At 38.9% G+C, this 11545-nt stretch overlaps 1 protein-coding gene across 1 annotated transcript; it reads right to left on the reverse strand.

Annotated features, from left to right (window-relative positions):
- Positions 1–998: 998 nt before the first annotated feature.
- Positions 999–3485, reverse strand: PCDHB1 (protocadherin beta 1; the record flags this gene model as incomplete). Its single annotated transcript, XM_082835035.1, is given in 2 exon segments — positions 999–1841; positions 1845–3485. Coding segments are annotated over 2 exon segments (2484 nt in total).
- Positions 3486–11545: the final 8060 nt, after the last annotated feature.

Below are 11545 nucleotides of genomic sequence, written 5' to 3' on the forward strand. Positions count from 1 at the left end.
ACCTTTGGAATACCAGGTACAAATGTTGTGCCTATCTGTGTGGGACACACCCTTGTGGGTTTGAATTTACACATTGTATAAACTAAGGTACCTAATTAAAGACGCATTAAAGCAAACTTTTTAAACAGTTAAGGCACAGTTGGTAGTATTAATAGCATCCTTGAAATATGTTAATGTTTTAATTTTTTTTCTTTAATTTTAGAATGAGAGAACTTAAAATAGCTTACAAATGCAACACAATGATGATCAAAAAGAAACCTAACTTGAATCCCTACTCCATTTCATTTTTTGAATGATATGCTAGGAACTAACTCTTTTTCTTAGTTTCTATGTTGTCACATCAGCATGCTCAGAGGATAAAATGGCTTAAGATCAAATCTGTTAATACATGAAAATCTATCTTTTCCTAAGGCCACTTTATTGGTATTAATGCATTCTTTCTTCTTTAATATCTTTTTGTTTTGTAGTTGTTCAATAGCATTTGTTATCTACAAGTCTATTTTTTTCCTCATCTATGTTCAAACAACTGCTCTCTGATGAGGAATGAGATATCTGTGTATAAACAGAGATTTAAGACTTGCCTAAGGTCCCCAACAACCATTAAGAAATCTACACCTAACTTAATTCCTGAACTGAATCTCTTTAGCCTTATATCTGCCTTTACATTTGCAAATAAGTCAAATCCTTTTTCTTCTTCTTTACCCTTCCTCCCATCCAGTTATCTATGAGGACCACCATTTACCAGACATTTGCATGATTGTGAATGATGTTATGCAAGATGTTGATTCAAAGATGATCTCTACTCATCAGATGACAAATCTAGCAATTTCTGAATAACAATAAACTAAATTTCTACTTCTTGAACCTAACTGCTTTCTGATGTATCAAAACTAGGAGCTAGTTCTTGTCCCTATGCATGCATAACTTTCTAATGGAAAATAACTTAAAGGCAAAATAACATGATATCTCTATGGAACTAAGCATATCCAGAGCCAGGACTAATGAACTTCCACAGGAGACATGAATAATGGCCACATATAGTCATCAGATACTTGGGCATGACCCTCTGACCCCTGAGACCTATTCCTATCAGAATCTGGTGGTAAACTGGAGCCAGCCTCTGTTTTTACCTCTCCAGTGCCATGGGGGAAGGGGAAGTTGGGCATAAGGCGCTTAAGAAACCAGAATTCACTATTGCCAGTGCCAGTGGCTGAGGACACTTCATAGGGACAAGGCTGGGATATGGATCCACTGGCTCCTCCTTGTACCAGGTTGTTAGAGAAATTACAGTCATCATAGAAATGCTCTTGAATTGTGAACTTTTCTCTGTATTTAATCTTCTGGCAGATATGTGTAATGAAGATCACTGTGACAGAGAGGAGAAAGAGAAAGGAAAGCACAGCCAGAGAAATGACCAAATATTTAGTGGATGGATTTACCCTTGTAGGATGCTTGAATGGATCCAGGAACTGCAGATAGGGCTCAGAAAAGCCATCTACCAGGAGGATATTAAGTGAGGCAGTAGTAGAAAGAGCTGGTTGGCCATGATCATGAACAAGAACGATCAGTTTCTGCATCATGGGGTCTCTCTCAGATATCTGCCGCAATGTACGGATTTCCCCATTTTGTTGTTGAGCAGAGAATAACCCAGGGTCAGTGGCCTTAAATAGATGATATAAAAGCCAGGAATTCTGACCTGAGTCACCATCCACAGCCGCCACCTTAGTCACCAGGTAGCCTGCCTCTGCAGACCTAGGCACCAGGTCATTGCAGGGCAAGGTGCCATTTTGCAGTGGGTACAAGATCATTGGGCAGTTATCATTGTCATCCAGGACAACCACTCAGACAGTAACCTGGCTACTCAGTGACAGGAAGCCCCCATCAGTTGCCTTTACCACAAACTGAAAATCTTGAATGGCTTCATAATCCATAGTTCTCAGTGCATAGAGTTTCCCATTGTCTGAATTTATGAAGATGTAAGCAAAGACTGATAGATCTCCACTTTTTGGAGGCAGCAGAGAATATATTATTTGGGCATTCTCACCCAAATCTAGATCCTCAGCATGGACTTTGCCAATAAAAACTGCAGGGCTGTTGTTTTCTCGAACAGTCAAGACGTAGGAATCTACTTGAAATACTGGGGGATTGTCATTAATGTCAGATATTAGCACCTCTATCACAGTCTCCGACGACAGAGTGGGTGGTCCAGTATCCATGGCAACAAGGGTGATATAGCCAGAGACCTCCTCCGGATCCATGCCTCTGTCAGTGACCAGTGAGTAGGAATTCCTGAATGTAAGTTTGACTGCAAAGGGAAGGTCTTCTTTGAGGAAGCAAGTGATTTTTCCTCCCACTCGAATGTCCTGGTCTCTGATAGAGAAAAGGGCCACTACCGTCCGTAGTGGAGAGTCCTCAGGGAGAGGGCTGGACACAGAGGAGACTGTAACTTCAGGAGGATCGTCATTAACATCCACCACCTCCACCAGGACTTTGCTGTGGGCAGAGAGGCCTCCTCCGTCGGTAGCTTGAATGTCAATGTCGTATGTTTCAATTGCTTCAAAATCTAGGGACCCTCTTAGTTGAACCTCTCCAGTTTCAGAGTCAATCTGAAACATCTGGAGAATTACTTCTGGGTTTTGAGCTAAAGAGTAAGTTATCTCCTTGTTAGAGCCCTCGTCTAGGTCGGTGGCAGTTACCGTAGCCACCAAAGAACCATTGGCACTGTTTTCCAGTACCTGAGCGCGGTACACCAGTCGAGAGAATTGGGGCACATGATCATTGACATCCAGAACCTCCACGCAAATGTGGGCAGTGCCAGACTTGGGCGGAGACCCTCCGTCCACAGCTGTAATTGTCAGGTTGACTTCAGGCTGCTCCTCTCTGTCCAGGGGTTTATCCAGCACTAGCTCAGCATACTTGGGCCCATGGCTGCAGAAGCGGGTGTGCAGGTAGAAATACTCACTGGCGCTCAAGGTGTAGTTTTGGAGACCGTTGAGGCCGATGTCCAGATCCTGCACGCTCTGCAGAGGAAACTGTGAACCCAAGGGGGTGCTCTCCGGAATCTTTAAAAGAGGCTCCTTGTTTAGGAAAACCGGGGCATTGTCATTGATATCAAATACCCTGACCTCCACGCCAAAGGACTGCAGTGGCTCCACCACGACTATTTCAAACTGCAGAATGCATGGATCGGCTTTGCCACAAAGTGACTCCTGATCCAGTTTCTCCTTCACGAACAGATCTCCTGTCTTGCGGTGCAGCCAGAAATGCAGTTTATTGCCCTCAGAAACGAGCCGCGCCCCGCGCGCATCCAGCTTCCCTACCTCCAGCCCCAAGTCCTTAGCCACGTTAGATACAAATGAACCACTCTCCATCTCCTCTGCCACCGAATAGCGGATGGTCGCCGTACCCCCCACAGATAAGCACAGAAAAAGGAGAAGCGAGCCCACTTGCCTGCTTTGCAAGAGTTTTCTGCGTGCAATCACCATCCGTTCTCACAAGAGCACTCTCTGCAGCAGATACACCTGTTGCGTACACACTTTCACTTTTCTGCCAACAGGTTCCTGCAACAGCTGCTCTCGGCTTTGCTAGCCTCTAACCGCAGCGCCGCCAAAGGCTAACGGAGCCAGGTGAGCTGTTTTGCACTTGGAAGAAAAATTGCATTAAGTAACTCAACTCCGCAGTCTATCGAATGTATTAATAGATATGTTCTCATTCTGGAGAGTTAGGTAGAGGTTGAAAGTTGTTGCCAAAGCAACAACAAACTCGCCTTTCAATTCCCTTTCAGGAAAAAAAGCTCTGGGGAATTGAACACCCAATGAGGATACTCGTTAAGCAAGCTCAAGGTTGAAGTCATAGTATCTGTGAGCCGGCTGGGGCCGCTGCAGCAGCAGGCAAACAGCGAGGTGTTAAGGTACTCGGCACACTCCACACACACACTCCGCCCAGAGACCAAGGGAAAGGCAAAAAGATGCTGCAGTGTCTTCTGAAGCGTGAACCAACTGGATGGGAATGAGGGAGGGGGGCTTGGAAGAAAGTGATCGGTAGAAAAAGGAAAGGGGACAGACATCATCTCTCAGGAAGCTGGGGTCCATTAGGTACATTGATAGGGGAACTGTTCAACTTGCCTCATGGTTTGCATAAACCCATTCTTTTCTACAGAACCCTCAAACGCTTAGGAAGCGACTGGCTTGTCACTTATGATTCTGATGAAAGTAATACTTATTGGGTATGATTTCTATATACTGACACTGTATTAAGTAATTTACATGCATTATCTCATTTAACCCTTGCAACAACTCTATGAGGTACACATTATTATTATTTCTTTTTTACAGATGAAATTGAGACTGGAGAGGTTATGTTACTCCCCCAACATCTTCTACCTAGTAAATATTAGAGAAGGAACTCAATTTGATTTTGTCTGACTCCAAAGTCATGCTCGTAATTAGTATGTAACTCTACTTTCCAAATAATATAGTAGATAAATTAAATGAAGATAAATGTTTGGCTTTGGATTTTAAAGGAAATTAAATAATAGACTACTTACATATATTGAAAATGGCCCAACAGAAATTTTGCAAGATATTTGTTGAGAGTTTTTTACAGTCATAAGATCATAGAATGTTTAAGAATGATAATGCACCTCAGAAAGATTAGGTCCAATCTCCCCCACCCCTTTTTTAAATAGATGAAAAAACTAAGGCCCAAATGATGAAATCACTTGCCCAGTCCATACAGCTACTGCTGGCAATATAAAAACTAGAACCTGTCTTCTGACACTGTCTCATGCTCATTAGCAGGAGCATTTGGTGGTTTCCCATTTGTAAAAAAAAAAAACTCATAACACTTACAGTAGGTAATCTTCAGAATCTAGTCTCTTTCCTTTGATATTTAGCTCAGTTTCAGATTGATGCTGTATTCTGCTCTAGCTCATTAATTTCCATTGCTGTATAGAATTCCAGTCTGGTCAATGTTCTTTGGCCACAGACCATCAGGAACACACCTGTAGTTGAACAAAGTTGTATTTTCTGATTACTGCAACAAGGGAGACATCACACCACAGAGAATCATGGGGCATCTCAATAAGACAGTGTTAAAAAGGACTTGCGGTATTTGTGCAAGGTGATTTGGGGGTGGTTTGAAGTAGGACTTTGCTCTGGATTGGATGCTGTCAGAAACAGTTATTTTTATAGTTGGATATATTAATAATTCTTAGAAGGTGAGAAAAATGGAGGGAGGCTAAAGCTGTGATTGGTAATTCATATTAGCCATTTTTGTGGATTGGAAAATGTTCCTTTTCACCTGATTATGGCAAACTCTTGTTTTTCTCTTAATCCATCACTGTCACAGAGTGGCCTTGTCTAATGTTGTTCTATGAACCTGTTTTAGTTCAACACGAGAACAGCATAGCCTAGGTCTGAGTATCAGGCTAGCTCCTAGCTGTCATGGACTGCTTTTGTCTTTTTCAGCATGACCAGCAAAACTCATTTACTATTGTTCTACTGTTCACAGAAGTATGTCATTATATATGTCACTTTGTACACATGTGTGTACATTTGAGGGGGGGCATATACCTAGAAGTGGCATTGGTGTCATAGGGTATGCTCTTTTCAGCTTTACCTGATACTGCCAAACTGCTTTCTAAGAAGTTGTACCAATTTACACATCTCATCAGCAGGATGAGATGTGTAAATAGGTCGATTATTTTAAATTGGTCCATTTGTTCTATTCTTACCAACACTTATCGTTACTAGTCTTCTTAAAAGTTTAACCATTTTGGCTATCACAGTGTGGCCTTAATTTGCATTTCTCTGATTATTAATTATTGATGACGTAGGGCACTATTTAATATATGTTTAGTCATCTGGATAACCTTTGGTTGCGGGGGGGGGGGTTGTTCAGTTCCCTTGCCCATTTTTTTTACATTGGATTGTCTTTTTCCTATTGATTTGTTGTAGTTCTTCATATATTCTAAATATGAGTCCTGAGTATCTCTTTATAATTAAGAAAAAGAGACATGCTTATCCTTAGTTGATATATAGCTTATCCTTAGTTGATATATAGCTTATCCTTAGTTGATATTATATCTACAGAGTTTTGTTTAAAAAGAGGTATTTCTCCCAGTGATTCACACATTAAGCAGAAGCTTATGGCATCCTAGGAAGTCTTTTTTTTAGCTTAGATATAATTGACATATGACATTATATGAGTTTAAGGTATACAATGTGATTAGATATTAGTATATATTGCTAAATGCTCAACACAGTAAGTCTAGTTAACATCCATCACCACACATAGTTATAAACGTTTTTCTTGTAATGAGAACTTTTAAGATCTACTCTCAGCAATTTTCAAATATATAATACAGTGTTATTAACTACAGTCACCACCTAGGAAGTCTTAATACAATCAGTTTGTAAGTAACATTCAAAACCCATAAATTTAAAAAATACATTCTTACGACTTGAAATACAAGAAATGCTGCTCTTCAATTGGATTCCTCTGAATCTTAATTTGTTTAGTTAGTTCTCAGGCTATGTATTATCTGCTTGATGGGAATAAATTCCAAAATATTTTTTTTCCTCTGAAAACTTTGGACCCTTTAAACATCATGGTATTTTTTTAAAATAAGTTTTTGTTCTTCCCAGTGAAGGTAGAACTAGGACATACAGAATAAATCTACAACTTACCAGCCTGTAATGCCAGTGTCTTTACTCAAAATCTAGTTATTGGGAAGAGGGGCAAACCACACCTAGTAAAATATCATGAAGTTTAGGGGGAATAAAAAATGCATTCCAAAATTGTATCTAAGGACTTCCCTGGTGGCGCGGTGGTTAAGAATCTGCCTGGCAATGCAGGGGATACAGGTTCAAGCCCTGGTCCGGGAAGATTCCACATGCCGCGGAGCAACTAAGCCCATGCACCACAACTACTGAGCCCACATGCCTAGAGCCCTGCTCTGCAACAAAGACAAGCCACTGCAATGAGAAGCCCATGCACCGCAATGAAAAGTAGCCCCTGCTTGCCGGCATGCAGAGACGAAGACCCAACGCAGCCAAAAATAAATAAAAGTAAGCATAGACTGAGAAGGTAGGACTGCATAATTTTTTAAAAATTTTATCTAAGTATTAACTCTTAGTTTTTTAAAAAAAATCTTATTTTGAAATAATTTAAACCTTCAGAAGAGTTTCAAGAGTGCTTACAATTACCCATTACCGACCTATTGATTTGGTTTGACCAAATTTTAGTCAGGTTTCTCTTTTTCTCATAGGCCTCTGAACTTTAATTCACCCCCAAACTGAAACAAGTCCTAAAATCCCCCACTTAATGGTTCATTCTGAGAATTGGCCAACCACAGAGGGAAAAATATTCCTGTCAAAGCACCCTGATTATACCATCTGCTTGCTCTACCCCCTTGTCCTACTCCCACACAAAGTTACTGCTAGCCCTGCTTACCCCTCCCTAATTTAAAAAACAAAAACAAAAAACCTTTTTCTGTATGAGACATTTGCAGATTTTGTGATCAATGAGTTCTGCTATTGCAATAGTCTTAAACAGCTTCTCCTTCGCTAAGTCCAGATTTGTTGATATTTGACATAATAAACAATAATAAATAATTATATAGTCTTCACCTAGATTCACCAATTTTGCTACATTTGTTCACTTTATCTCATGTATATGTACACATGTATGCATATACATCACATACGTTATACATTTTATATATATATATATACACATTTATTATTCAAAAATAGTCACTCTCTTAACTTCTGTGGGCAGAATATATCTCTCTGCTCTATTGATGTTGAGTTTGGCCATGTGAATTATACTAGACCCTCAAGATGCGTTTAGTATAATTCTCCACCCCTTCACTTTGGGCTTGACCACGTGAGTTGCTTTGGCCAGCGGGATGTTAGCAGAGTGGGTAGTATCTGTGAATGTGACCTTATTTGAAAACAGTGTCTTTTCAGATATAATCAAGTTAAGATAAGCTTATATGGAATTACGGTGAACTCTTAAGTCTAATGACTGGTATCCTTATAAAGAGAGATTTGGAGACACACAGACACACACAGGGAAGAAGGCCATATCACGACAGAGATAAGAGACTGGACTGATGCTGCTATAAGCCAAGGGATGCCAAGGACTGCTGGCAACAACCAGAGCTAGGAAATAGCAAATAAGGATCCTCCCTAGAGCCTTCAGAGAAAGCAGGGCCCTCCTGATGCCTTGATTTCAGACTTCTAGCCTCCAAACTATGAGAATAAGTTTGTTTTTTTTAAGCCACCCAGTTTGTGGTAGTTTGTTATATCAGCCCTAGGAAACTAATACAGAGTAAAGCAAGTTGTGGCTTGAAAGGTGCTGCAATAATTGGGCTTGCCCTCTTGCTCTTCTGCCACCTTTCTAAGAACTTTTTCTGGATAGCCCACCGACTCAAGGATGAGGACGGAACAGCACTGGATACAACCTGTATACTGAAGCACAGCACAGCTGATCTCAGCCTACATCTGCTGACCTCCAGATGCACAAGTGGGAATTAATGTTATTTTGAGCTATTAAGTTTTGCACTGTATTTTGTGACCATAGCTGACAGATACAGTATGTAAACATTGTATTTTGTTATGAGTTAGTTGCAGACATCTTAACATATCATCCCTAAATATCTCAATATGTACCTCTTACAAACAGGGGCATTCTCCCACATAACTTCAATTACAATTATCACACGCAGGAAATTTAACATGAATACTATTACCTAATATTGTATTCAATACTTGAATTTCCTCAATTATTCCAGTGTTCTTTGTGGCTGTTTTTTTTTTTTAATCCAGGATATAATCAAGGTTTGCACATTGCACTTAATTGTCATGTTTTTCTAGTTTCCTTTAAACTAGAGCAGTTTAAAGAAAATATTTTTATGACTTTTTTTTTCAAGACACTGCCATTTTTAAAGAGTCATTTTACAGGAGGATATCCCTCAGTTTGGGCATTGTGTCTTCATTAGATTCAGATGAAATATTTTGACATCAGTACCACCTTGGAGATGTTGTAGTCTCTTCAGTGCCTTACATCAGGAGGCATATGATGTCATTTATGTCCCATTATTGGTGATACTAAGTTTGATAATTTGGTTACAAAATAGTGTCCACATTTCTCAATTTGAAAGGTACCTTTTAATTTTTCATGATTAGTTATCTTTGGAGAAATGTTTCAAAACTATGTGACCATGATGTGGAGAAAAGGGAACCCATGTGCACTGTTGGTGGGAATGTAAATTGGTGCAGCCACTATGAAAAACAGTATGAAGATTCCTCAAAAAATTAAAAAGAGCTACCATGTGACCCAGAAATTCCACTCCTAGGTATATCTGAAGAAAACAAAAACACTAATTAGAAAAGATATATGCACCCCTATGTTCATTGCAACATTATTTACAATAGCCAAGATATAGAAGCAATCTAGATAAAGAAGGTGTGGGGGGGTGTATGTATGTGTGTATATAACAGTATATTACTCAGCCATAAAAAAGAATGAAATCTTGCCATTTGTGACAACATGGATGGTCCTAAACAGTATTATATTAAGTGAAATAAGTCAGATAAAGACAAAAACTGTATGATTTCACTTATGTGTGGAATCTAAACAAACAAACAAACAAAAAACAATGAACAAACATAACAAAGCAGGAACAGAGTTATAGATACAGAGAACAAATTGCCAAAGGGGAGCAGGTGGGGGGTACGAAAGAAATAAGTGAGGGAAATTAAGAGGTACAAACTCCGGTTACAAAATGAGTCAAGGGAATGAAATGTAGTGCGGGGAATACAGTCAATAACTATGTAATATTTTTGATGATATAACTAGACTTACCATAGTGATCATTTTGAAATGTGTAGAAATACTAAATCACTGTGTTGTGTACCAGGAAATAGCAGTGTTATAGGTCAATTATACTTCAAAAAACCAAAATCATAGAAAAAGAGATCAGATTTGTAGTTACCAGAGGTAGAGGGAGGGTGAGGATAGGAAGAGGAATTGTATGAAGGTAGCCAAAAGGTTCAAACTTCCAGTTATAAGATAAATAACTAGTAGGGATGTAATATATAACATGATAAATATAATTAACACTGCCTTATGTTATATATGAAAGTTGAGAGTTCTCATCACAAGGAAATTTTTTTTCTATTTCTTTCATTTTGTACCTATATGAGATGTGAATGTTCACTAAACTTATTGTGATAATCATTTCATGATGTAAGTCAAACAACTATTATATATCTTAAACTTATACAGTACTGTATGTCACTCATATCTCAATAAAACTAGGGGAAAAACTATGTGAATATTCTATTTCCAAAACAGTTTTATTACTCAGTGTTTTCCAACATCCATGGATGATACTTGCCTATATTAATATATACTTGTACTTACATAAGTATCTGTGGTGTGTGTATGTGTGTGGGTATAACCATGGTATTTATACTTTCAATCCATTAAAACAGGTTTCTTCCTTTCCATCCCCCAATTCATATTTATATTAGCCTTGTACCAAAGTGAGAATATTTGGTTCCCAGCACCATCAATATATTTGCTCATTATGCAAATCTTAAAATATGATATTTTTACAATAAGATTTGGTAATCATGATCCTTGGTATTTGCCCAAAGTAGCTGAAAACTTAGGTCCACACAAAACCCTGCACACAAATGTTTATAGCAGCTTTATTCATAATTGCCAAAACTTGGAGCAACCAAGATGTCCTTCAGTAGGTGAATTGATAACTGTGGTATATCCAGATAATGAATTATTCTTTATTATTATTATTATTATTCAGCACTAAAAAGAAGTGAGCTATCAAGCCATGAAAAGATATGGAGGAAACATAAATGCATCTTAAAATGCATGCTGCTAAGTGAAAGAAGCAAGTCTGAAAGGCTGCTCTATGATTTCAACTATATGACATTATAGAAAAGGCAAAAGTATAGAAACTGTAAAAAAAAAAAAAAAGAAAGAAAGAAAAATCAGTGGTTGGCAGGACTTAGGGGGAGGGAGGATGAATAGGTGGAGCACACGAGATTTTTTTAACTGGACTTTATTACTGTGCGTGCGTAATTACAATACTGGCTAATCTCCCCATTGGTTGTTTCTATTGTATTCAAACTTGAAATAGTCTTACTTTTAATATTTATGATATTTGTTATAGTCATATTTATAAGCATATTAATATCTGGGATACCCTCTTTCTTTCATATATACTCAAGTCTGAAAAACACTTTTTAGGAGCACATGTATTTTATTTTATTATTATAATTTTTTAATTTATTTTTAAAATTTATTTATTTTTGGCTGCATTGGGTCTTTGTTGCTGCACCCGGGCTTTCTCTAGTTGTGGGAGCGGGGGCTACTCTTCGTTGCGGTGCACGGGCTTCTCATTGCGGCATCCTCTCTTGTTACGGAGCACGGGCTCTAGGCGCGTGGGCTGAGTAGTTGTGGCGCACAGGCTTAGTTGCTCTGCAGCATGTGGGATCTTCCCGGACCAGGG

This window comes from Leucopleurus acutus (assembly GCF_964270905.1).
Source record: "Leucopleurus acutus genome assembly, chromosome: 3".
NCBI lineage: Eukaryota > Metazoa > Chordata > Mammalia > Artiodactyla > Delphinidae > Leucopleurus > Leucopleurus acutus.